The sequence below is a fragment of the Pseudopodoces humilis genome, chromosome 1, assembly GCF_049639895.1.
Source record: "Pseudopodoces humilis isolate 2021_Gansu_Grassland_sample_001 chromosome 1, ASM4963989v1, whole genome shotgun sequence".
NCBI classification, from domain to species: Eukaryota; Metazoa; Chordata; class Aves; order Passeriformes; family Paridae; genus Pseudopodoces; species Pseudopodoces humilis.
The window spans coordinates 106,317,594-106,345,590 of NC_142200.1; the positions used below are offsets into that span (position 1 = coordinate 106,317,594).

The 27,997-nt window shown below is 35.5% G+C and overlaps 1 protein-coding gene and 1 long non-coding RNA gene across 7 annotated transcripts in view; one reads left to right on the top strand and one right to left on the bottom strand.

The window, feature by feature from the left end:
- Nucleotides 1–27,990, top strand: NT5C3A (5'-nucleotidase, cytosolic IIIA). Of its 6 annotated transcripts, none has more exons than XM_088054514.1 (10): nt 1–275; nt 15,264–15,436; nt 22,273–22,371; nt 22,812–22,881; nt 23,586–23,632; nt 23,780–23,865; nt 24,117–24,206; nt 25,447–25,609; nt 25,935–26,135; nt 26,857–27,990. In XM_088054514.1, exons 1-10 carry the CDS (start codon nt 134–136, stop codon nt 26,956–26,958), a joined length of 1,173 nt encoding a protein of 390 aa, XP_087910640.1. In that variant the 5' UTR covers nt 1–133; the 3' UTR covers nt 26,959–27,990. The 6 variants fall into 6 exon arrangements, with proteins under 6 accessions (XP_087910640.1, XP_005519109.1, XP_014104063.1 ...); XM_014248588.2 differs by having other exon boundaries at nt 133–271; nt 15,330–15,436; XM_014248587.2 differs by lacking the exon at nt 1–275 and adding an exon at nt 14,830–14,933 and having other exon boundaries at nt 15,330–15,436.
- Nucleotides 6,274–27,997, bottom strand: part of LOC148185186 (uncharacterized) — a 25,129-nt gene continuing 3,405 nt past the window's right edge. Inside the window, exons 2-3 of the long non-coding RNA XR_015772420.1 lie at nt 8,129–8,218; nt 6,274–7,021 (exon numbers count right to left, since the gene is read on the bottom strand). This is a non-coding gene — a long non-coding RNA (uncharacterized LOC148185186). The remainder of the gene's footprint in view (nt 7,022–8,128; nt 8,219–27,997) is intronic.

Consider the following 27,997-nt stretch of genomic DNA (forward strand, 5'->3'; position numbering starts at 1 on the left):
GGCGCGTGCGGCGCCGTCGTTGCCGACCCGGCGGTCGGTCAGGGAGGACCCGCCGGGATCGCGTTCCTTCGCCCACACCGAGGGCGCAGCCGCGTTTCACCGCAGCACTCCCGGCTCCCCGGGAACTACTACCATGGACAGGACCGCCGTGGCCAAGATGGGAGCGGTGGCGAGCGCCAGCGTGTGCGCGCTGGTGGGCGGGGTGGTGCTGGCGCAGTACATCTTTACCATGAAGAAGAAGACGGGTAAGAAGACCAAGATCATCGAGATGGTACGTGGTAAGAGGCCGAAAGGCTCTCGGCCCCCGGACGCACGCCCTTCGCCTTGTCCTTCTTCTCCTGCGGCCGTCCCCGCGGAGCCAGGCGGATATCCCATGGGGATATCCCCGAGGGGGGACCTTGAGCTCAGTTTGGGATTTCTATAAGGACAGGCGCTGGGGGCAGGAGCAGCTGTTCCACCTCAGCGTGACCCACTAGCACGGAAAAGGTGTGTGTGGAAAGGGTCTGCGCCTTCCTGCCCTGTCCTGTCCGGCCCGTGGGATACATACGTACCCGTGGGTCTTGGTGGTAATTTACAAGCGTGCTTGCAATTTGTTTAAAAGGAAAATGGACACGCACACACACGTGTTCAACCATCTGTTGAAATTGGGAAGTACAGTCTGTTCAGGGTTACTATAAAAGGAAGATGAAGCTCGCTCTCTCTTGCTGCCCTTGTTAAACTTGTTGTTTAGGAGATTGTTTAAATATCTGCTTGTAAATAACTGAGTCGTAAAATATCTTCGTTTGGACAACATGCTGATTATGTGGAAGTCCTTCAAATTTTGTGATTTGGACACTGCCATACCGAAGAACTGAATTGAAATCGTCCAGGCACTTGATGTTAGCTAATGTGTGTTTTGTCATCTCCCCTGCTGAATTTTACTGAAAGCTCTGATGAATTTTTATAGTTACACGTGGAAACAGATTTTAGTAAGAGCTAGAATTCTGTATGTAAATTGCGAGCTGCCTAAATACTCACTTGGCCACGCATTGCCATGCTTGCCAGTGGAATTCATGCAGAGCAGTTTGTGATAACTGTGGGTCCAAAGAAAAATTCTACTTTGAGTTTTTGCTAATTGTGAAGGCATCACTTACTGTTGAAAAAAAATACTGTTTCTAGTCATCAGTCATGTCATCTGACAATTTGGACAGGGTTGCCTTGCTCTTTAGTTTCTCCAAGCCCACTTCCAACAGCTTGTGGGAGAGCAGAAAGTTTGGATTGCCACTTTAGAGAGGTTTTAGATCTATTTCTGTGAAAATGCTTTGGACACTATAGTAGGATTTTACAAAACTCATTTGAAAACTTACAGTGGCATAAGACTGGTTAACTCTAAATTTTATTTTATTTCTTTAATTCTAGTATTATAATACCATTACTTGTGAGTTATGTGGGCAATAAAATAACAGCATCTAAAAGCTTGATCATATGAGTGCTCAAAAGGCAAGTGCAATAGTTTCACTAACTCATGTTCATAATACCTGATTTGAGCTGTAGTTTGGAAAGTACCTAATAATTGCTAAAATTTATTTATATTAACTTTCTGTACGGTATTTAACTGGTGTTTTGGCTGGGAAAACTTGAACTTTGCCAAGATTTTGCCTTTGGTTAGGGAAAAAATCATTATGCTAATGCTAAATTGATATCTGGTACGTGATTTTTTTCAAGTATTTTTCAAGTAGTTCAGATAACATTTTCACAGCTATGTTCTTGGACACAAACCTGTGATCCTAAGTAGACATTTCAAAAATTGCACTTATATGGTTAGAGCTTTTCTCAGCTTTAAATTGCAAGGGAAAAATTAAGCTTGTTGAAAACACGTCCAATTTGTCATGTAGAAACATTTTATCACTTGGATGCAACACATTCACACTCAGAGAGTGAGCATTTCAGCTGATACTCAGGTTGGCAGCTTCGTCAGCTAGCAAACATCCTTAGTTCTAAATATCCAAGTCTTCTTTCCTAATTTTCAGTAGAGACATATATTCAGGCTGTGCAATTTCTTTGAAATAAGTGAAATAGTTATGTAAACTTCATACCAAGGAGTTGAGTTTGTCAAGGGCAAAAAAGTGTACATGAATTTTACTTGAATATGCTGCATTCTGAAGAACTTTATTCACCAATGTAGATTTGATTCAATGTTTGTCATTTACAAGACACTGTATCAGTTTTATTTTAAGACAAGAGAGACCTTTCTTTGAGCTGTGGAGGAGACTGGGCTGTTTTCTAATCTGTAACTTAGTGTAATTTAGGATGGTGGTAAGGAACAATACTGCCTTATTGAAATGTAGTTTCTTCCAATACCAGGCTGGTCCTCTGTGTTCAGTTAAAATGATGGGACCATTCTTGTATTTTCAGCAGATATTTTTGGTTCCAATTTTCCTTGGGGCTACTACACTTTAGTTTTATATCCAAATTAGACTCAGAATTACCTTGATGCATAACTTTTATCAAAAGCAATAGGGAGCAGGCCTATTTACACCTGAGTTATGTAAATGAAATATTATTTCATTAAAATTAACTATAGCATTTTTTTTTTCTTAGTCAAAATAAAGTTAGATTAATATAAAACCCAAGTGTGGGTAATAAAAAAAAATGCGGCTGTCTTTAAGTGCTAAAAAGACAGACTTTTACAAATCAAACATCTATATGTTAAGTATATATTATATATATATATATAAATATTAAGATATATATATATATATATTAAGATATATATAAGTTAATATCAAGGATTATGATGCCAAGAATGTTTACTGTGAAAAAGAATGGAAAGGATTCTCAAGCATTGTGGGAAAGGAATCTCTTTCCTTGCTGAATAATGAAATCAATTAATTCTTAACTATCTAGCTCACATTTCAGTAGATGAATTCCTTAAGCATACCAATTAGCCTGGTACAGAAATTTAAGCTTAATAGAGATACCTTAAAATTATTTCATCTTATTTGATAAAAAAGGTTTACATTCATAATTAAAATGTTAATATTGTATCTTCAACCACGGTGTGTAGTTTGCAAACAGGGAGTTTCCCTTAGGCACTCATGAATGCAGAGTTACTTCAGCTCCACTTCTGAAGTAACACAGGTATTAATAGTAATGGTCACGTGAAGTTTTACTCTGTTTGGTAAGAAGCAACCATCTCTCCAAGCCTTCTGTTATTACTTTGCACAACCATGTTGCCAATTCTGTGAGACTGTATAAGTGTTTCCACAGTCAGGTGAAAGCAAAAGTTAGACACAAGGTTGCTACCTTTAATTTAGGGGGATAGTTAAAAATTAATTGGACTACAGAGTAACTTTTTAGAAAATGTTTCCTGGCTATTTTAGAAAGAAATTAAACTGAGGGTAATGTTGAGTCTACTGGGTTTTTCAAGCCGCAGACAAGATTGCTTTTTAGTTGTGGATTCCTATACATCAAATAGTTGTACTGTCAATAGACTACAATTTTTGATTACTCTTTGCTGAGCCTTTTATCAGTTCAGCAGAAAACAGGTGTTCACAAATATTGCCTAAATATTTCAAAAACATTCACCTGTGAGCAGTAGCCCATATTTATTAAAATACGGAGTTAACATAAGAAAAAAATCTTCTTAGGAGAGTAACAGTATTTTTTGTTATCTGTTTCATAAACAAAGTTGTTAAAATCTTGGGTTTTTTTTTCAGCAGCTTGTTCCTCACTCTTTGATTTTGGATCTTTTTATTGTATTTTTTTATTAGAATAAGAAACATAATAACATAGAGCTTATTGGAACCAGACCAGCAGAATACCTTAAACTGAGACTTCCTCTCTCAGGTTTGTTTTCCAGAAAACTGGACAAATATGTAGTTACATTTGTCTATTTCTCCAATCTGCTCCTGAAGTGAGAGCCTTAATTACAAGAAAAAGAGACTTTGTATCAAAGCTCAACAACAACAAATTAAAATCAACTTCAAAGCAGTTTCTGCATTTACAGGAAACATTTCAACCACTCAACTGTCTCTGGACAGTGCACTTTTTGTTGTGTTAAAGAAGGAAAGAAATGCATGGATTTTTGCAGTATTGGAATTTACTTGGAGGGAAATGAGGAAATTAATAAGAAGCAAGGTAACTGCTATTTATCTACTTACCTAAGAAATAAAGGAACCTATTCTGTGAGTATGACCATTAGAGATGTTGCAGGGGGTGTGTATTATTATTATTATCTTTTACCTGGAAGTCTCTGGTGAGAATGTGTTTTTGTTTTATTGGGCATAAGAGCATTTGTGCCATAGATGAAGATACAACTGGCAGCAATCACACACCACTTCTTTATTCTTGTCTTGTTGCTGGTAACTAGTTGTTATAGTAACTGTGGCGTTACTCTGGCAGGTTGACCTCCCAGTGGAGTGAAAAGCAGAGCAGTATGTAATGTGTAACATCCATATTCAGGAATCCAAGTGGTTGGTATTTGCAACTCCTTCATATGTAGTTATGCCTATACAGAGCTGAAGAAAGGTTTGAGTCTGAGTAAACTGGAATCAATAAAAGGGGAATGGAAGGAAGATGGATTCCCCCTAATGATGCTTTTGCAGGACATTGTCACTGGATAGGCTCGAGAGCCATGAAGTGATATGATCCATTTGGGAATAATATTGTTCAAAAAGAATGGTGCTGTGATATATGAACCTAAGTAGTGAAAAGTGAAAGAACTGCTGAGACCTAATACCACTGCTACCTATTGACATGTGACTCAGAGTCCTTATATTACTAGAGTACTAGAATAATCTTTAAATTATTGATAACATTTTATAACAAATTTAAAATTGATATGAGTATTGGAGATGCTATGTAAATATTTCTATAAACCTTGAGCTTTGTTTAGACTGTATTCCTCAGAAGAAAAATCAATTGACGGTGGTAGACACCATTTATTAAAGCAAGTTTGTTTTGTCCACATGCTGTTTACAGAGATAGTCATAATATATGCCGCCTAGATAATGCATGATTTCAGACTGCCTAATATAAGCCACTGTGCACGATATAAGTCATCTAACATATGGCTTGTAAACTAAGTTATCACAGGGCAGGAAAAACCCTAAAGACAATGCATGTTGATGCAACTTGGATACTAGTAGCAGTTTTCATTCTTACTGTAAAATAATTCAGCTGGAAATTTAAGAAATTTGTATCCCAGGAGAAGAAAAATTGACTGAATTCCATTGTTTTCTCATCTCACTGTCAAAATTATGTATATACTAATATTTTACTTCATTTAGTATAGTAAGCTAATCCTACAATGCAGCTGTTTCAGAAGTAAGTTCTAATTTTCTGAAATTGCTGCTGCCTGTGTTGGGTTTTTTTGCTTTATTTTGAATTCAGCAAGTCTTAAAACCTACATTCGTACAAGGGATGGTATGGGAAGATTAATTAAATCTGTAATTTTGCACTAGTTTCTTTAGAACTCATTTATGGAAGTTATAATAGTTACCAAAAATGTACTGACGATCTATACCTGAAAACTGAGTTCTAAGTAGTCAGTGTAGACATGTCAGGATACAATATAGATTGTAGGTATAGGCTCAGAAGAGCTTGGTTGCTGCTTTCTTTTATCTTTTGTATAGTCCTTCTCCAAGTCAGAAAAGCAGTCTTTCAATTCCTCATTCTGCTCTGTAATATATTTACCTTTTAATAAATGCTTGGTATGTATTTATTTTTAAGTGATTTTTCTCCTGTTTGTGATAATTTATTTTTACCATCATCTGTTCAATTAAATTCTTTTTACAGCTAAAAATCAGTAGCAAATGCTGCAAGTCTTAAACATGTTACCTTTAACTGTCAAACAATATAACCAGTAATAAGAGATTTTTTAGTTTTCAGTCTGAATATGCATATCATTGCAAATCTATTCATATTATGAATTGAAGTTGCATAGCATTCCAGTCATACCATTCAGTCTTGAGGTAACAAGAACTACCAGGTTTTATAAAGAGTATCTAAACTGATCAATATAAGCATTGAAGAGACCCAGGGTATGGATCCATGCATTCATAAGCAGGAGAATACTAGCAGTGAATTCAATTGCAATATACCTGTAAATGTAAAAACATCACAATTTGTGTAAGTCTGGACTGCAAACTTGCAAAATGCCTGAACTTTTGAAGTACTTTCTTTAAAAAAAAAACAAAAAATCACAGAAAAAACCCTACCACAGCTGCCTTTAACCTTTTATTTTCACTTGCATGAATTACATCATCCATGCAAAATTCATATTCTTTTCCTGTGTTGGCTAGTTCCAATTGGCAGTAATAGCCTTCAAGCCGTCAGGAGCCTCCCTCCACGTGTGCATACACAAGTGTATTTTGTGCAAGTAAACCACAGTGTACTACTCACCTCCTACGAAGGATTATTATTGGAGAGAGCTTAAGGAAAAAACACTCGAAATACTGCAGCCTGTTAGTTTTGTCGCTGTGTTTTGGTGAGTTTGTCAGTGAATTGTCACGCTGCGGCAGACGGCTCGGAGCAGCAGGTGGCGCTGGCGGGAGCCGTGGCTGAGGCGCTGGCGCTGCTTTGGAAGGGCCCTGTCCTGTCAGAGAACCGTGGCCCACAGCGATGGCTTTTCTCGGCCACTGCCGCACTGCGCTCTGACACGTTCGGCTGAACTGCTGCTGCTGCCCCGGCCCACAGCAGCAGCCGCGTCTCTGCTGCCTGCCAGCTGCTCGCCGCTGAAATCAGGCTGCGGCACCTCACAGCTATTCTTCCTGGCTTCCTTTCCTAACCACCGTGCAGGCATAGAAGGCCAGATAAGACCGGGCAAGAGAGTCGATTATTGTCGTGGAGAGTGCGTAAAATAAAAGTTAGGGTGTGAAGTCTAACAGGCTTTCTTGCAGTCATGGCACTGTGCAGCAGCTGAATTGCAGCGACTGCTTCCTCCTGGGGCACAGTCTTCATACAGCTCTTATCTTGACCAGTTGCTGGATGTCAGTCTCTTTCTCCCATCCAAAAGTCGTCAATCACCAGGGGTCAGCTGCTGTAAAACATCAGAGAACTTACGATTGCAGTAGGCAAAATTTTAGCTCAATGTCTATCATGCAGCAGCTTGATGGGCAGAGTGCCATTGAATTGGAATCTGTGGCTGTTTTGTTAGTCAACTCTTTCTTAGGTTATTTGTGTGGAGCTTCTGATGGTTCAAGAAAAAAAAAAATCAGGGCCCATTAAAATTCCACAGCATTTTTTAAATTTGGCTAATCATCAGGAGTGCTTTATATGAATGCCAAAAAAAAGAAGACATTTTTCAGTACATGTGTAAGGTTGCAGGACACAGGTCAAAGAAGACATCATGTTTAAATACTAAAAGTAACTATATTATTTTCATTCACTAATACCACAAAAGAGAATTGCAGTTACCTCAGAAAGAAATTACAAAAGTAATTTTAAATAACATTTCTCTAAATTATAGCAATAATGCCTGTTGCTAGAAGGAAATGTGGCTTCTACTTTAATATATCTCAATCTTTTAAAAAATAATTTATTTATTTAATTTTTTATTTTATTTTTAAAGGGCTGGGGCAAAGCCCAGACTTGGAAAGTGTCTGAATACAGACTTTCAGGCTTCCTGAGCTGGTTTTGCCACCAAGAAAATTCCTGTTCAAATGTGCTTGTTCTTACTTGTTTCCTACTCATGAACTGTTGTTTCCTTCCTGCACTCTTATATAAAGATTTGTTTGTCTGCTCTACAAATTGGATCACTGAAATCATCCAAGTTTATTTTTGGTTTGTTTTTGTTTTTTTTTTACCTGGGAGTTGTTTTGCTCCACCTTAATCTGAGAGAATGAATACCATTGAAATGTTCCATTAATTGTGTTCCTTTAAAGCTTTTCCTCTTTGTCAGAAACTTACTAGTTATCAGACCAAAAATGTTATTTTTTCACTCATCAGCTATTATCGCAACACTTAATATTAGCTGCATCTGCCTTTGCAGTGAGTATCACTGATGGGTAAGCCTCAGTTTGGTCTGCATGTTCCCATGGAAAAATTGTCCGTGAAACTGAAGGGTAGGAATTAGCACAAAGCAGTATCAGTATCAGTACTTTATGAGTAGTAGAGTGCAAAGAATCGTAGTGGTAGTATTTATTACCTGTTGGTTTTGAACACTTCCAGATGCCAAGTACACAGAGATACAAGAAATAAGGACCCATCTTTCAATGGATCCAGCAGTGAGAAACACCTATAAAACAATGAGACATGGAGTTGAAACAATCCTTCATGCCTTAAGTCATGATGCTTCAGCCTGTTACCTTTAAAAGAAGTGTTTGGTAGCTGTATTACATCTTTAGATTTAACGGATTTTTTTTTTAAGGACTTTTAAAAAGGGTTTGTAATCAAAGAGCACCTAACAATTAAAAACTTCATTAGTCTCAATGTGTAATTTAAATGAAATATTATATTAGCACTACATTCTTACATGTAGTGTCTGGTAATGTATTGTAGATTAAACTTTGTCCTGCTGACTTTGCTTTCAAACTGAGTCCCACAACTCCACTACTCAAGGGTCAGAGTTTATTTGATCTAGATACAGCATTCTTAGACTTAGTGAAAAAAAATCTAAGCCGATTTTTTTTTTTCTTAGAAGCAGATAAGAGAAGAAGAGAATCAGCAGCAACTGCTTCAGTCCAAGCCTTGGCCTTAATGCAAATTCCATTCTAGATAGTGTTACATGGGAAGCTTCTAGGGAAGTATTTGTTTAAGTTCTTTCAATGCATGTCCATGTAGATATATACAGGATATTTAATTATAGAAGGTATACATGCAAATGAACAGTTTTAGGGGAAAATAGTGTAGCTCATAAAAATTACCTTATTATACCAGGTGAGCTTTTGCACACCTGATAGCTAATTAAGAATTAAGAATTTGTAAATGTACCTGTAGTAGTTTAGATTGCCAAACTACCACAGTACCACAGTATATTTACATACTGCCAGTTCTTAGAATTCTACACTGTTTGCCTAGGTATTTTGAAGAAAGATTATTTGTACCAGCAGCATCACCTGTAAGAATTCTTTAAGAAAGCATTAGATTCTGTGTAACGTGAGAGGGAAATGGATCTTCCAGACAGGCAGACTCCAACACATTCCATAGCAGTATTAAAGGAAAATGCGAGTACCACTCAAATCAAAAACTTCTTATTTGTCACAAATGAATTTTCTGTATCTGTGTTCTCAGAAGAAGAACCGGCAAGAAAAATGAAGGATGGAGTTAAAACTAAGATAAACATTATTGTGAAAAGAAAATTATTCTCCCTGTCATTACATGTTACAAAAATGGAGTGTTGACTTGCCTTCCATGAAGTCTTAGGTCATACTGGTACAATGGTCTGTAACAGAGGCCCAAAGAAAGCATAGGAAAGGGGTGATTTGTCATGAATGTTTTTGCTCCAATGATTTCTCTCCTCTAGCAGCTTGTATTTCAGAGACAGTGTGTGTAATTTTGGATGACCTTTTTTTCGTGTTATGACCCAGTAGCATTTCAAGGCTGTGTAAATCCTCAGTATCAATAAAAAGGAGTTCTACATTTTACTAGTTTACCTAATTGTATGACTTGTAGCTGACTGTTTTGAGCCTTCCTCCTCTTAATTTTAGTTGATGACCTCTACCTTTTATACTGGAAGAGGCAGTGACCAATCTTTCCCTATTAACCCTTTCTAAACAACTCTGTAATTTCCAGGTTAAGGAATTCTAGTAATACTCAACTGTTCATTGTATGAATCTTTTCTCATGGCTCATTCTTACTGCCCTTCTCAGGGCCTTTTCCAGTTCTAGTCTATTCCCTGTAAGGTAGAGAAACCAGAACTGGTTTTGGTATTTAAGCTCCAAGTTCATAATGGATTTATAAAGATTTTATCCAGAAAGCCCTGGTAAGAATAGGCATCAGTGAAATGTATGTATGAAGGCCAAGAAAAAAGCCTCCATTTCCTTCTGCCAAGCAATGAAAAGGTGTCACAACCTTGAGTTCTTCTTTTGATCCAGTGCTTTAGAAGATATGTTTAAAATTTAAGTGTAATGTGATAAATCGTATTGATCCAAACTTGCTTACATTTAGAATATTTTTATATTCTTTCTTTTTTTTTTTTTAACAAGGGCAGGAGAGAAACCATGAAGATAAAAAAAAAAAAAACCAGTTTAAATTTGGCTAGGTAGGTGTGGTATTTTCAAGATACCCATTAGAAATCACTGAAGATCTTCATCATTTCCAGATACTCACTGATAACTAAATAATACATACCTTTTCTTTTAGCCTGCCAGTTATAAAGGTTAATTCTCTCCACAGTGTGGGAATGGGAACTAAGCACAGAGATGAGGTGATTTCCCTAACATACAATCAGAGGAAAAAAAAGGCCTATTCTGAGCTGTATTCATTCACCCCAGAATGTACAGAACTGTTCTCTATGTTTTGTACCTTCTATATTCTTTCAGACTAAATTCTTTCCCAAACTAGTAATTGACAGGATCACATGAAATACAGGAAATATAGACCCTAGTTACTGTTAGTTCTTCATCTTCTTGTAAGATTCAAAATGTCTGTTGATCTATCACCAGCAGAAATCTCTTCTTTTAGAATGATTTTGTGAGCACAAGAAGAAGCTGCATAAGGGACAATGATGCTGCAATATCTTTTATTCTCTCATCAGAGAGATGTATTAAACATAAGAAGAAATGCTTAAAGAGGTGTTTTAGTGTGTGTGTTGATATTAAGCTTTGTGTTCAGTACAAGCATAAATGGTCAGACTATTAGACAATCACCAGTTTTCTCATGAACAGTAAAGAAAGCTAGATCTCTGATCAGATCAAGAAAATCTCTATTAAAAAGTTGTTGAATATGTCTTGTGATACCATTCAGGTTAAGAGCCTCACCTTCTTACCATGTGTCATCCATATCTAGATTTACCACAGTTTGTTGAATTCAGTCTTTAAGTTCTTAGTTCTTAGCTTAGTTCTTAGCACTTTTTCATAACAGGTGCTGTTCAAGCTCTTTCTTTTTAGAATTGTTTACACTCCTCACAAGTGATCTCTATGACAGACACACACATTCATATACAAATCATAGTTCTGTATTGCAACATACCAACTGTAAATATGGCTAGCATGGGTTTTTACACCAAACCTCTTCTGCAAAGATAAGTGGTATCCAAAATTCCTGCAAGGCAACCTTCTAAACCTTTATTTACCCCAGCTTCATCAAACTGACCATTGACCTTACTTTCCTTGTAATTGTCACAGATATAAAAAGCTATTCCTGGAAGCATTATGCTGCTCATTAACTCAGTTCACTAGGGCATGAATAATAATCATATTTGAGTACAGTTGGGTTGTATTAGTTCCTTTCTTCTGCTTGGTCTTGGTACTTGAGTAGCAAGGTTCAGGTACCTTTCCCTGTCTCATGAGGTTATATCAAGTAGGCTGTTTTGAAAAATACATACTAAGTAAACTTATTACAAAAGCAAAATTAAATAACAAATACAGTTCTTTAATGTTTAAAACTGATCCCTACAATAAAGCAAGGTATTTTCAAGTAAAGTTGAGCAACATACTAAATATGTGAGGATGTATTCAAAAGTTGTTCAGTTGTGGTCAGGTCACTAAACAAGAATAAAAGATAGTAAGCTCATGAAAGGACACTACCTAATGTTTACACTGCGGACAAGATTCAATCACCTCTAAATTTTGTAGGAAATATTTTAAAAAGCTATGACCTCTTTCCTGATCTTTAAAAGTTTATGTCAGTTTAGTTGAAGTATTCAATTTATTAGTTAAAGAAAAAGCTCAGCTTACTTGCTTAGGCAATATACCTGTGCTAATTCTTTCCACAAATGGATGCAACTTAGGTCACAGGTGTGGAAGGACTGGTAGAACCAGCTTTTCTTTGCTTTAGACTAAAACTTGTAGTACTTCATATTCAAGAGCATCCTCTACAAACCAAGTTCACCTAACACACGAGCATATAAAGTTGAACCATTTCCCAGTCTTACATAAATTATAAATCATCTAGTGTTTTAAGTGTTGTTCATTTTTTCCTCTCTTTTTCTGCGTAGAATATTCTGTAGTCAAGATATGGCCCTCAGCCAAAGAGAAAATGTTAAAATTTAATCTATCTGTTGAAATAACTTCATTAGTTATTTCATTATATTTACTATTATATTTCTATTTATTACTATTAATAATAAATTTTTATATAATAATTATATTTTAAATTTTAATATACTTATTTATATAGTAATTAATATTTTTAATTATTAGTAATTGTTGATATTTTTGTTACATTTGTTATCATTTTATTATATTATTGTATATATTAGTTATTATATATAAGTTCACGATTCTTAAAATATATTTAAATGACCTTCCATATTTTGAGAGTAGAAATGTCATGCTGGAGTTTATTTCTCTCTCTTTAAAAAAATCAGTGTTCATTTTAACTCCTCGTTTACCAGACATTAAACACTGTAAACAAAATGCTCGACAGACTCAGATCAGCAGTAATAGAATGTGGATAGTAAAAGCTATTGTAACTAAAGTGTTGTACACAAAGATTTCTTGGAGTTGCAAAGACAGTCTTGTTTTGTAGATGAGAAGTTTCACGTACGGCATTTTCATTAAAGTGAAAGTACACTGTTGATAAAGATAGAGTAGATGTTTTTCTAAGAATTAGGTGTTGGCTGTATTAATGTTTACAGAAATTTTGCTCACAACATTTTCTAGGACTTTCACTAAAGCTGTAATAGTTCATTTAGAATGCTTTCCAATTAGTCTGGTGTACCAAAAACAGTCTGTAAGAGTTGGACTTAATTTCTGTAACTCTTTTTTTTTAATCTTAAAAAATAAATAAATAAAATGTTTTTTAAACTACCTTGTTTTTGTTTCCCCAGCTTTCTGAAAGGGAAACTAACTTTCTTTATATTCTTGACTAACTTTCTTTATATTCTTGACAGCACTGGAGTTAATTTTCTCACTAAATCACAGCTGAGAAGTACCAGAATAGCAACAGGCCATCTTGCTGACCCACCAAAACCCAGCCTCATCTATGAGATTCACAAGACCCATTTATATATCAGTATAATTGTCACCTTTGAAATACATAAAAACTCAAAAGCAGGTTCTTTGCAAACTGAATGTATCGAGTGATGTCTTACCTGAACTACATGATTCATCTGGCAAGCATATTTTACTTAATTGTTCACAAGATTTTTTTTTAACATTGGAAATCTAGTAGGGACACAAGTTGCAGCTTTTTGTTGTGCAAATAATTCATATTTATTCAAGATGCTTCACTATACAAATGTTTCCCAAACATTATTATAAAAATATAAATGAAAAACATGCTGCCTATATTAAAGTACTATGAAGAGTAAAATTCTCTAAATGTTACCTATTATAACAGTGTACAAATGTGATAAGTAGTTTATTGGTAGTTATGAATCCTGGCAGTACCGATGCCAGGTAAGTTCAATTTACTGTATACAGTCCTTGCAGGGATTATGTTATATTTTGAACATATTTTTCAAACTCTTTTGCTGCATCAGGATACAGCAGACTTTAACATGTATATTTAAGGAGATCCTGGTCAGTTCTAAGAGGATAAGTATTGATTAAAGTTGCATGTTTTGTCTTAGCTGAAATATTCACTTCAGTTGTTTTGTTGGCTCAAAACAAACAGAACACCTCTGAAACACCTCTTTGTTTCAGAGAACGTCTCTGAAAACAAAATGAAAGTGCACATGTAGGTCAGATACACTGAGGAATCCTGATAGACTACATAGTAGCCTACAGTTGGAATGTAGACACAAAAGATACGGATCTATTTTACCATTCAGAAAGTCTGTTGGGGTTTTTTTTAATGTAGAAAGCACAGCCTCCTTTGAAGGAAATTTTCATAACTAATTAATTTCTATTAGAGCCCTGCTATTGGCAGTGTTCTGTAGCATTACAGGCTTTCTACATGCTACACTTGTATCCTGCCCTTGCTTCAGCTCTGACAATTGCACTGGTCACATTGGTGGCATGTATGAATTGGCCTGATGGTGGTGGTTAGTCCAGGCATCCTGAAACAGAGATCATAAACCTGAGGTTGAACATGAGTTATGGAGTAGTATAGAGAAGCTTACACTGCTACTATAACAATAGTCAGCTTTGCGTGACACTTACAAGCATTTACACAAGTACAAAATGTAAAATATGATTAGACAATAGATCCTTCATTCCCTCATTCTAAAAAAATATTTATTTTTAATCCATCTTCTATGTCACCTAGTTACGGTCTTTGATCAGGCAGCATGCCTAATGACAAACTTCTAAAACTATGTGGAGTTGCCTTGTCTCTCAAAAATCCTGACAAACAAGGCTCCTTGATTTCCTATTTCAGTATCACACAGATAATTACAGCCAAAACAAAGATTAATTAATTCATTTGTTCCTTCTACATGAATAAATGTGTGCTACCTAGTAAACATTAGTGAAATCATGTCAATGAAGCTCTAAGAAATTTGTGGCACTATATGACAGGAAATCCTAAAATACTTGGAAAGATTCTGTAAAAGAGCTAAAAAGTAACAAAGTAGTAAACTTCTGCTGTGAAAAACAAGTGCCTTCCTTTGTTCGAGCAGCCCAAATTTGCCCGTTGCATCCATGAAAGCTGTCATTCAGTGAAGGTCAAAGGTTTTGTTGTTGTTGAACCAGCTGATGATCTGTAAGCCCGTCGGGCTGTACTGCTGAGCATAACAAACTGCTGTGCATTGCTGACGTGCGTCACAGGACCCTGGGGTTTTGCACGGGGATTAGTCAGGCTGTATTTGGAAACGCCCTCAACTGCACCCTGTGCTGCTATATTAGTGTGTCTCAAGCAAGAGGAATTTTCTTTTGCTTCTGCAGCTGCTCCTGCAAAACCCTCTGGTAAGTGTGCACAGCTCCTGTCAGCAGTATTGACTCTGTCTTCTTGCCTGTGTTTTTAAGACAAGGTTATGAGCTGAGGGCTTACTTACAGTTGTTAATTGTGACTCTGAAAAAATCTAAAAAACTGTACTTTTAAATAAAAAATTTGATAGCATAGAATGAGCAACAGCATCAAAGGACTAAGTATACTTAGTGGTTTTCATTGAATAAGTTAATTCAGCGTAAATGTTCCTCTACTCTTTAATATGTATCAGACTATTCTGAAGTGTTGGTATTTTCACAGTGATGTCATTATGTACCATGCATGTTGGCTTTTATCTTATACAGCAGGAATAGAAAGATCACATAATATAGCAGACCAATTCTTAAAAGGATTTGGTTGGTTTTTGTTGGCAGCCTGCATGCAAGCCCTGCATCTCTGGACTCTGCTTGCCACCTATGCTGTTGCAGTAGGACAAAATCAAGGACAGAAGAATCAGGAGTGCCCTAAGCTCAACGCACAGGTACTCTCCTTTAAAAACACAAGAGGAAACACTATTGTCATGTTTTCTGTGAAAGCACTCTCTCCAGATTTTTATAAGGGTTTTTTTTTCCAAATTAAGTATCAGGACCCAGCACATTAAGTATAAAAATAAGTAAGTAAATAAATAAAATAAACCAGGAAAAATTATTTTTAGCGTCCTATCCCATGTCTTAAAATAGCTTAGGCAGTGAACCCATTTTCAGTTATTTCATATAACCTGTGCTGGGTATCTAGTTTTATAGCATATTATCAAGCAATTGTGAAGATACTTAGTGTTCTGTTGTTTCATTCTCATAATAGCTATGTTAGCAAAGTATTCCCAAGGCTATTTCTTGGAAGAACTACTAAAATAGTAATTTGGTAATTACTAGTTACTAAGGATTTCTTACCATATTTGACCTTGCATCATCTGAATATAAAATGTATTATGGTTTTGGGAATTATAAATTAGTGAGTCTCTGTCCTAAACTCAGATTATACTAGCAGAGTGCCTGATAACTAGTGAATTTCTCCTGACAAGCTGCACATAATGGAGTGACTGGTATGATTACACTCACGTCCAGTACCTTTTGATGTGTCTGTCTAAAATATTAGCCTACTAACAGCTGGGGCAGCTAAGAGAAACAAACGTCTGTTGCACTCATGGGCCAGAATTCAAATTGTCTGAATTATGGGTAGTCTTGCTTTATACATATATGAGCATAAACATATGGAGGAAAAGATCTTCATAGTGTCATTCTGTGGATTTTGTTATGGCTCCCCTGATTCTTGCAACTCAAGTAGCAGAAGTTACATGGAGAAGCTTGCATGCTTTTCAAAATCTTTTTGTTCTAGAGCAAGTAATGTTCTGTAATAGTAGAAAAAAAAAATTGAAAATAATATGTAAATTAAGGAATGTGCCCTGTTTCTTTATTTTTTCACCAAACTGTTACTTTCTTCTACCAAGAACACCAAAAACAGTTTTCTGTAGCTTCTAGGTATCAAATTTCACAGCTATCACTGCTGCCATGCCCTGCCTTTTTTGGTATGTGTCCATAAGTGAATATATGTGATAGCTAGTCTAAGACCTTGAAATTGGGCATCTGCAATTCCCAAAATAAGTGTCATTTAGTCTTGATTTATACTTTCTTACCTGAAAGCTATCACCATAGATTAGAATAAAATTTACAAACAATTTAACCCCTATCCAATTTATCACTTTGATTTCCGTTTGCCTTGCTCAAAAATAACACAGATAGTTCTCTCTCCCTTTCAGCCCACCCTTGTGTATTCTCTCTGTCAAAAGATAACAGGTTTTAAACCTAGTCTAGTCTAAGTCAGGTTTACCAACAAAGTAGGAAAACAGAAATTGTGTTATTTTTGTAATTCACATACTGTCAATAGAATTACAGCTAGATCTTATTTATTGCCGTATCTCTTTTATGACATTATGGTAATCTGAAATTTTGTGGAATATTTTTAATACATTTCCAAGTGTGAGAACAGTTCTTACTGTGATTCAGAATTACTGACATCTAACAAAGTACATTGTCAATCATTGAGATTTATAGAGAAGTTCTCTTGAAATTTTGTCCACCCCTAATCTAGGGTGTTTTCTTAGCAATGATTTGGGTTTTGGGAGGCTTCCATACTAGATGAGTCTATATAAAATAAGAAAACTTGGTATTTGCCAAGTAGTGTAGGCTTACAGGGTATCAGTATAAAAATACTCTGCACCAGTTTTTTATGTCCTTCGTCAAAGCATTACTTAGCAGACTTACGATGACAACCTCCTACAGTTTGAGTTATTATTACTAATATTTCATGCTCTGTGTCTAGAATTGATTGTGAAAGGAGCCATATCTCTATGTAGTTAAGATAGCAAGTAATTCATCAACTCATCCATCCCTACTTAAAATTACTGACAGTGAAAATAAAAGGTCACTCAGTTGTCCTTTATATGGAGCTTTTTATTTGACATTTTTTAATTTTTGTTTTAATCACTGGGACTTGTTTTACTGGGTAGGGGGAGGAAAGCAACTGCTCTACCTCTAACATTCAGTAGATTGAAAAATTCAGTATAATCCTAGCTCCAGAACATGGCATTACTCCTTGTGGACACAATCATATAATAAGTTATTAATTTCCTGGGATACCTAACAGGAAATGCCTAAAATGGCAGCTGTAAATTCACTTAGATCGCTAAAATGAATGACAGGTCTTATCACCAGCTCCTGTTTTATAATCAAATTGACACAGCATGCACTTAGATACACGCTACGCTGCCTCACATACTAAGAAGACAACTTATGTATTTAGCAGTACCTGGATACATAAAAGCAGTTCTATTTGTATTTCTGTTATCCAGTTGTATATAAGGAACTTTATTTCAAAACTAGATTCCAAATGTCTTTATGGCAAATACTTCTCCTTATTTAACCCAGCTACGCAGATGCATGTCTCATGTACTAAATAGATTTGTAATTTTCAGAACTATCCTTGTTGTAAATGACCCATTCTGTGGTTTGTAGGACTGGGGGATTTCCAAACCTGCGTGAATCCATTACTGTTGGTTCCTCAAGGTATGACCATAACATTCTTAGCTACAAAATCATTTCCTACATCCTTATTCCGGTTACCTGCTATCACAAACAAACAGATAATTCTTTTCCTTTTCATAAATCCAACTAAGCTCAACCTTTAAAATAATCTTTTTCAGTTTTGATCTTCCTTCTCTCAAAGGCTCCTTAAAAATGTCAGAGACTAGAAACTAAAATGTATTTGTGGCCATTGTATATGCCAACCACAAATTACCTTTGGGAGTTGTCATACATATGTTTCAAGACACACCAGCCTCTGAGCTATTCAGTAGCATACAGATGCTCTTGGTAAGAAAGCAAAAACTCTTCTCACACTTTTATAATGACAGAATAAATAGTAATAAATCACTAAGTGATTTAACATGATGTACTTTCAGATGTCACAATGAATTATGAATTCCTTTTCCTGTGCTTATGTAGTTTTAGTTCTGTATGTAGAAGCTCCTGGTTCTGAAAGGCTTTCTTGACTTGGTTAAGTGCTGTGGAGATTTTTGGTTGGCTGCTTCTCTATCTGTGTTCATCCCAGCCAACTGGTGCATGAGAATTTTGGGAGGTTTTTGTGCACACTGAACTGACTGCTAGAATTTTCTTCAAGAGTAAATAGAAACACAAAATTTATCAAATTACTGAACTTTTCATCATTTGCTCTTTCATCTGTCTTACCAGTTCTTTCCGACTAGAATCTGCTTTTCTCTTTCAAATGTGAAGAATGGCAAATATGCAACAATGAAACGGCTAAACTGGGCAGAAGTGTAAAACATTGAAGGAGACAGTTTGCCAGAAAACTGGTGGCTGCAGTTTCAGTTTCATTTACACATTCCTTAGACAGTTTAATTTACTTAAACTATAATAATGATGAAGACTAAATAAAAGTTAAATACTTAATGTTCAGTTGCAAATATTAATACAAGGAGCTAGTGATGGGAAAAGTGGCTATTTTGTCTAACCATATTTGTCCGAGGCTTTATCAGATGTCACATCCATAATGTAGACTTGTTTTTTTCCATTTAAAGTGCCTGTGAGACTGAAAATGTCTGGATTATACTTACTGCAGAAGACTTTCCCCCACCCCTAAATTAAAATACTCTTCAACCAATTTGCAAAATGCAAAGTGTGTTAGAAAAAAATTATTTTATAAACTGATCTTGAGTAGGAGTTTACAACATCAAAGCAGGAAGCTTTCATCATACTTAAAATCTTAAGCAATGCTTTGTTTAACATGAACTACTAAAGTGTTTACCAAGACTTTTCCTCAGGTTGTTGCAGAAACTTACGAAAGGGCTCAGTTTGAAATGAAACAGTACCAAACAATCCAATTTTCCTCATCCAGTCCCTTCCTCTGATCTCTCCATCTACCCCAACATCTGTTTAAATTAGTTGTATTAGGAAATCTGTTGCTTAGTATCTAAGTAAACCAAATAATGTTTGAACTACTTCATAGAAAAGCATGCAGTTAGATTTCACTGTTTAATTTTTGCACTCCAAATCTAAAAATACATATACAATTTGCTGAAAGTTAAAGGAATTAAATTAGTCAATTTACAGTAAAAAAAATTACCAAACCAGTCAAAGTGCTTTGGTAAATGTCCAAAGTCAAAGTGCTTTGTGCTTCATTATAAAGAATATTGTATATGCAGAAAAAAGTGGAAAGCTTACTTTTGTTTACCAGCACTATATAACATTCAAAAGAAATAACTTAAAGCACCTTTACAAAGTTACAGATTTTAATATTTTGTTTTGTGAAGCTAGATGTGTTGCTAATTGTAAATAAATGCTTTGTAAGGGTATATCTCAAAAGACTAGCAAATTGTTTAATGGGTATCTTTCAGGAATTCTATTTCTTGTCAACACTCATTAGCTTTCTCAATGACTCCCAGCCTGGGAAGTAGCTGAGGGGTGGAAGTCAGTCCTAATGTACTTTTTGTGACTTTGCTGTGCTAAAAGAAGTAGTAGCAAGGCACTGTAGTAACACAAGGAACTCAGAGATATTGGCTTATGAGATACCACTTTTACAGAAAATGTCTTTGCCAAAGGATTGGAAAGGAAAAACTTTTTCTTCTAATCAAGGTGAAATTAATACTGTTTGTTTCTTTTTGAGATTTATAAAGGAAGGAAGTAGTGAATACCCTGTTCTGGACAGATTTTTTGACAAGATACTGTGGTATAGGTGAAACTTTTTGAATGGGTAGAAAAACTTGGAAATTTATCAGAGACTCATGATCAGGGCTTTAGAAAGATTCCTGCTTTCAACAGTGTCTTTGAGTATATCAGCCAAAAAGTAGCAGTAAGCACAGTGGGGATTAGAATTGTTTGTTATACTGAAAGGTAAGAGCACTGACATGGAAGAAAAGATATAATCCAGAAAGATTAAAAGTAAAATTTAGCAATTTTGCACTAATACCTGTTTCTTTCTAGGAGTCATTTTGAAGAATAATTGGTCATTACCAACTGAACTTGAATCGTTCTCACCATACTACTGCTAACACAGGGCATGTATTTTAGTTTATGTGCAAAGATGCTACCTGAAGACAAGGGCCAAAGTGGCCCTTCAACTGAGGCCTTGTCAGACCAGAGCAGAAAGGTTTTTCCCATGGTCATGGATGCTGTGTTGGAAAAACAGTATGGTTCAAGTGGGTGGGCCAAGACAACATCAAGAATTATCAGAGATTTAGAAAACTGTGTTCTGCAAAAGAAGATTGAAGAACACTGGGGTTTTATGTTCAGGCAGAAGGGAAAAATTTATCCAGTGATTATCTGAGAAAAAGAAAACTCTTCTCCAAGTTGAATGATTTAAAATTACAGTAAGGACGATTAGACATAAAGCATAATTTTCTAAAAATAAAGGTAGTTGAGGAAAGTGAGGAATATGTGAATGGGGGTTTTGAAGAATGAGTTAGATGAGCCTCTGCTCATCTGATAAGGATGTAGCTGCAATGTTTTGCTCCCAGCTGAGAACAGAGTGGACTAGAGCTGATATTTCAAGGTATGTCCAGATCCCTCCTCTGTCTGGCACACAAGTGTCTTTTCCCTTACAAAAAGATATGTTCGCAATACTTAAAAATGCCACCTTTTTCTTATGTGCTAACCAAATTGCAATTTGACTGCAAGTTGGCTGTTAGTAATAAAGAAAACATTTACTAGCATCAAGAGCTGGAAGAAAGAGCTGTGCATGGCTTACTGACAGTTGGTGATATGGGAACTCTGGGTCCTGAAATGTCCTGAAATAGAAGCTCCCCCCCACCCTTTTTTTTTTTTTTTTTTTTAAATTAGCTCATTGCAGCAAAGATTATATGCTAGCTATATGAAAAGGAAGGTTGAAGGATCAGAATGTTAAAAATGTAATTCCTAACACTTTATCATCTCTGAAGTTTTATAAACGAAAATAAAGCTTACTACTTATAAATGCCCAATTAGATTGCAAATGTCCTATGCCTTTTCTTAGAATGGGTCTATACATGATTATTATGGAAATAAATACATGCTACAATGGGAAATTCCTGTAAATAAATAGTTAATTTACCATTCTGCAAGTAAGAAGATAAACTCTTAGAAGTAAACAAAGGCTTGGGGAATTGTTTGAAGAATGGGGTTTTGTGGGTTTGAGTTATTGGTTTTTTTTCTTGTTTTACACCAAATTCAGCATTTATGATAACATTCAAGAAATATACTTAATCCAAAAGGAATATATAGTGTGATATCATGTTTATTATCATTGCAAAAGTGTGCAATGTAGGGAGGAGGGATTACTGCACAGCCTTGTTGTATTGAAGTGCACAGCTGACACTGAATCAGCACTCTCAAGGAAACAATGGATATCTTCTTTATCTCTGGTGATACTTTAAGAGCATATTAATTGCAAAGAGAGTTAGTTTTAAGATTTACCATCTCCTAGTGACATAGCTGAATCACAAGATGATCCCATATGTCCTGTTCCTTCATATCTCCCTTTTCTCCTATAAATACAATGATCTTTTCTGAGTGTCAACTTATTGAATAAGGTGATATTAGGAAAGGAAATGAAAACAGATTTTGTAAGCAAACAGAACAGTATTCAGTCATTGATTAATACATCCAGAGTATTTTTTGTTTCTTATTAGTGTCTTTCTGTCCTGACCATGTCTTGATGTGACCTAAAACTGTGTGTAGATGCAGAGCTCCCAATCTGATGGATAGCAGCTATTCCCTAGTAAGTTTTCCTCTCCAATTATATTTATATCTTTATTCTTACTCTTCATAGATGCCAGAATTTCAGAAGAAGACTGTCCATATTAAGGACCCAGCAAGAGTAGAGGAGATTATTTGTGGCCTCATCAAAGGTGGAGCTGCCAAACTTCAGGTAAAAGTGTAACCAGTTTGGAATAAAAGCAACTGTGGGATTGTTACACTATGCCAAAAAAATTAATATCTATATATATGTAATAGAATTCAACCTTGAAGAAATCTCCTAAACTTAGACATGTTAACTCTTTTAATAGCCCTTGTTGATTCAAATGTAATTCAGCCAGACACTAGTTAAGTAAATGACATAAGCATAGAAGCTTAGTAATTTCAGGAAATATTATCACCAAGGGAATGAGAAAAAAAGTTTGGTTAGAAAGAATGTTACTCTTCTGGGATATGCTGGCTTCCATGACAATGGCTCAATAGAATAGGGAGGCTTCTGTGACACACATGCTACTCAGCTGCCACTATTATTGATCGTTCAGAATTTCTAGCCATTCTTTATTTTGTTCCTCCATGTTGTAAGACAGTTTTGCTTTTTCTTTCCTTAAATAGATTATTACAGATTTTGATATGACATTAAGTAGATTTTCCTACAATGGAAAAAGATGTCCAACTTGTCATAGTGAGTACTTTTTTTTTTTTAAATACAGATTGATTTGTTCGGTCCTTTTAGTTTTTCCTATATTTTATATATTTTAATTTTCTATTCAATTTATTTCATAATGAGATTTTATATTGACTTGTTACCTAATCTGTACATTTTACTGACAAAGTATTCTAGTGACTGTGTTTTTATGTGTGTATATATATATGTTAATCAAAACTTGTGTGATTTAAATCAGATAAATTAAAGCATTCACAATTAAAGCATTAAGTTTTGAACTCTGAGATGTTAGTGGCTAAATATGGTATGGTTGACTTTTGTTTTTCAAGAGCCCATAGTCCTGACACCTGCAAGAACCAGACAGTGAAGTCCTTAGAATTCTTGGCAATTTTATCCTTATGCTATAGTCTTTTGGAACAAACAAGGAGAAATAGGAACTCTAAAACATACAGGATGCCTCAGGATTATTTTGGAAACAATTAAATCTCAAGAAACAGATTCAAAAGCTTGTAACTGACCTTGTAATTCAGAGATGAAGGGAAGGGCATCTTTACACTTACGAAGATAGATGTGCTTTTTGCTGGTTGCTGGTAAGAAAAGTTCTGAGGAAGCATATTGGTGTGTCACCAGATATTGTCATCTGTGCCATTTACAGTGTTGTAGAGCAAAGTAAAAGAAATGTACCATCTTGTTTAACTCTCTTTTTTTCACCCCTTTCCCAGACATCATTGATAACTCTAAGATCATCACAGATGAATGTCGGAAAAAGGTAAACAAAAAACCTACAAGCTTTTGGTTTGTTGTACAAACATCTGTCATTATTCCCTGACAAGAATGTTATTTTGATTGCTTAGACCAAATACCAATGTATTTTATGAAATACTTTAAACATCTGATGGGTTTTTTTCCCCTTCAGTTATTGCAGCTAAAAGAAACCTACTATGCCATTGAAATTGATCCAGCTCTCACCATTGAAGAGAAATACCCATATATGGTAGAATGGTAAGAGACACCTCCTATTTTCAGATTGTACTGAGATTAGATTTGGTAAGTTTTTAAAAGCAAAGTAATGACAGTACTTAGCTCCTAGCACACTAACTGAATTAATCTTTTAAAGTTTTGTAGAACTGGTTTTATTTTGCTCTTAACCTGAATAAGCAAGAATTAACCATACAGGATTCTTTTCAGCACAGAATTTAATGAAAGGTGAACCTTAGTAAGCAACATTCAACCCATTTTTGTTTATGTTCTAGGTACCATAAATCTCATGCACTACTCATTGAACAAGGCTTACAGAAGGACAAGTTTGCAGAAATTGTAAGGGAATCCGATGTTATGCTGAAGTAAGTTCCTTTTGATTTGAATTATATCAATCTGTTTCAGAGCATTTTCTGTAGATTCTTCCTGAGTGTTGGGGGGAGGAGAAAAAAAGAAAAGGGAAATTTAAAAAAACCAAACATGTTCATGAGAATATGACACCTTAACCTTGGACCACATTGAGTTCTTCATGCTCCCACTTAATTGGTGCATTGTATCTAAATGCAGACAGTGATGTCACGATATAAAGCAGATATCTGGAACTTTCTTTAGTCCCTACAAGCTTAACTTCTGTAGACTTTCGTCCTCTTTAAATTGCACTGGTGATCCTTTTTGTTTTAAGAGCAATGTGATGTTTAACTTAATCCCTTTGAGAAACACTTGAGGAACACGTTTCATATATTGTATTAAATATTGTTCTTCCTCTATGGCTGAAGGCAAGTTTAAAAGACAGAAAAATCCTTGTTCAAATTGTACATTCTCTTTGAAATCCCTCTAAAACTGTCTGTAAATTTTGGAATACTGAAACAGAATGTTAGAACTTAAATTGTAGAAGTATTTGTTTATAACACTGAGTGAATCCTTGTTTTTTGTACGACAAGCACCCAATCTCTGCCTAAGTTCATGTTGATAGAATCTTCATCCACAAGCTAAAATTATTTCAAGAACTTTCACAATACTTTTTTAAAATGTAAAATTCTACCAATCTATGTCTGTATGGAGAAAGCATGTAGAGATAATACTATTTGTTCCTGGAATACCATACATAGGGTACTGAATACTAAGAAACTATCGGGAGAGAACAACAATAAATGTTGTCAAGATTTAAAAACAAAATTTGTTCTATAGTAATGACCCTCTAGAAAGTCACATATTTAAGCAACAAAGATTGAAAGATGTATAGCCTGATAGTAGCTGGAGTGAGTTCCGCTAGCTGCTTGCTTGTTCTGGACTACTTAGGGAGGGGCAAGTGTTTTTAAATCTTTAAAACATGATTAGATGTTTTGAAGGGAAAAATTATATAGACCAAGACTAAACAGCTTGATGCAGCAGTTTCTTGCAAACATGTATTTGTGTTTGTAAGAAACACATTGTGTTAGGTTGGTGATTCTTCCTGACCTGAAAAGGTGAAGTAAAAGTAATTAGTAAAGTGCTCAGGAAATATTAATTCTTTTCCAAAGATAATGTGATTGTCTCATAAAAACTCAGACTTTTCTTAGCTTTCTTTATTTGATATTTGATTTGTATTTGCATTCTGTGTTGCAGAGAAGGGTATGAGAACTTCTTTGATAAACTCAGTGAACATAATATTCCTGTGTTCATATTTTCTGCTGGGATTGGCGACATTCTTGAGGAAGTAATCCACCAGGCTGGCGTCTACCATTCTAATGTCAAAGTGGTTTCCAATTTCATGGATTTTGATGAAAATGTACGTATAACACATTCTTATCAAACATGTTTGATAAATACCACACTGTTTGTGGTATTTAGTAGCTATTTATGCACACTACAAAACAGATATATATAGAGAGACATAGATATATACACACCTCCAAGCAGGGAGAATCAATGTCTGCCTGCTCTTGACTGTGCTATCACACAGCCTTGACATTACTCTAAACTAACTGATCTTGTTCATCATCACAGATGATGTAGTTCAATCTTGGCTCAACAGTAACATCACCTCTTTCATTCTAGGTTCTGTCCTGCCTGAATGGAACCAGAAATAACTTCAGTGTTGCTTTTTTCAATAGGGAATATTAAAAGGATTTAAAGGAGAATTGATTCACGTTTACAACAAACATGATGGTGCCTTGAAGAACACAGAGTATTTCAAACAGCTAAAAGACAACAGCAATATCATACTGCTGGGTGATTCTCAAGGAGACTTGAGTATGGCAGATGGAGTAGCAAATGTTGAGCACATTCTTAAGATTGGCTATCTCAATGATAAAGTAAGTAGCCTTACATAACCTTGTAAGCTTTGAATGAAACACTCATAGAAACAAGTTTGTTATAATATACCATATTCAGATATCAAACCAAGTGTTTAGCCTATATTTGGGTTGAAATTTCAAACATTTTTCATGGATTTTTCAGAGCCACAAATATATATATTGCCTTGGTTTATGTACAAAACTACTTCCAAACAGGTGTTTCCTAGAGAAGTAGAATTCAGAGGTTATACAAATTAATTCTCTTAAATTCCTGTGGCTCCTCCTCCTTTCAGTACTGAATTGATAATTGAGAAAAATTATAATCTCCCAGTTAACAAATCCAGGCAGTCTCTCCTCTCTTCTTTTTACTTTTTGGTGTTTTTAAGTGACAGTCAACTGATTATTTGCTAAGTTATAATGAACATCCATTTGCATTGAGGAGAAAGAAAACTTCAGTTTTATATTTCTCCCTGCCCTTCCAGAAATAGTTCTTCTTTCAGTATCTTTATGTGTGAGATTCTGGAATAAACATGAGGTATTATATCCTGGAATGCACTTTAGGTCAGGCCACTCCTACTCTGTCCTCCTGTGGAATTCACTTGTAGGAGTGATACATTATTTGCATGGCTTATTCCTAGAATTTGGTGGAAAGACTGGGCAATATTTTAATGACAAAAATGCCTTAATTAATTAATTCTATAACTAAGGGGGTCTTTCTCTTCATCCCTTTTGCAATTAGGTAGATGAGCTTTTGGAAAAATACATGGACTCTTATGATATTGTCTTGGTGAAAGATGAATCCCTGGAAGTTGCCAACTCCATTCTACAGAAAATCCTGTAAATCGCAGTCTCAAGTCACTCCATTCCTTTCAGGAGGCAACTGGACTGAAGAGCACACATGTGCTACCTTAGTTGTGTTTATTACTCATTTATGGAACTGTTTGATTTAATTTAAAAGTTTTATCTTCATTTTGGTATTATGGAATATATATGGTATCAATTGTCAACTACAAGCTCCTTTTACTGCTGTTACACTGTTCTTTATTGTCTCATACTCCTGTTATAACGAGATCTAAATTGGATTTATAGATGTGATAAACTGCTGCTGATGGGATACTGTGGTTCACTGTCCTTTTTAATCAGGCATTTCAGAGGAGCATTTTAGAAAACGTGACTATTTTGTAAAATTGAAGGTGTAAATGCTCTGTAAAGAGAGTGTGCATTTGTTGCCTTTTCAAAGACATTTCAGTCTCAGCTGTATTTTGAAGGATCTTACTCATATGCTACATAATTTCACACAAGTTTTTCATACATATATTTTTCTTCAGTAAAAATGCTTTTATTCACCCAATTCAGGCAAAGTGTTTCTTCTTCATATTTTTGCTTCATTGCAAAACATTCTCTATTCTTTACTGTTCCTTTATCCTCTGTGAAAGGTGAAGGATATTTTAACATAGTGTGTCTGAGATAAAATTTCTCATCTTTGTAACAACAGATAGTTTTACAAGCTGATAGTCCTCAGCCTGCCTGCAATGAGCAGGGGCGTCCTCAACTAGGCCAGGCTGCTCAGAGCCCTGTTCAACCTGACCTTGGATGTTTCCAGGGATGGGGCATGTACCACCTCTCTGGGCACTCTGTGCCAGTTTCACAACCCTCACCACAAAAAAACTCTTCAGAAAGTATTTCCCCTGTACTGAGCACACATAGCACCTCTCAGCATCATGTACAGAGTGATACAGCTTAATACAGCCACAATTTCGGAAGGTTGCTCGGGTATGTTGCAGGATAAATTAAAGATGATGTTGTGACCCTGCTCCTGTGAGGTCTTGGCTGTACTAAATGATTCATTAATAAAAGAGAGCAAATCATACAACTCCCCT

Bases quoted from the DNA above. Each gene is read 5' to 3' on its own strand.
- NT5C3A (XM_088054514.1), top strand. From the start codon at position 134: ATGGACAGGACCGCCGTGGCCAAGATGGGAGCGGTGGCGAGCGCCAGC. The intron at 23,633-23,779 runs GTAAACAAAAAA...TTTCCCCTTCAG, and splicing joins CAGATGAATGTCGGAAAAAG to TTATTGCAGCTAAAAGAAAC. The intron at 23,866-24,116 runs GTAAGAGACACC...TTTATGTTCTAG, and splicing joins TACCCATATATGGTAGAATG to GTACCATAAATCTCATGCAC.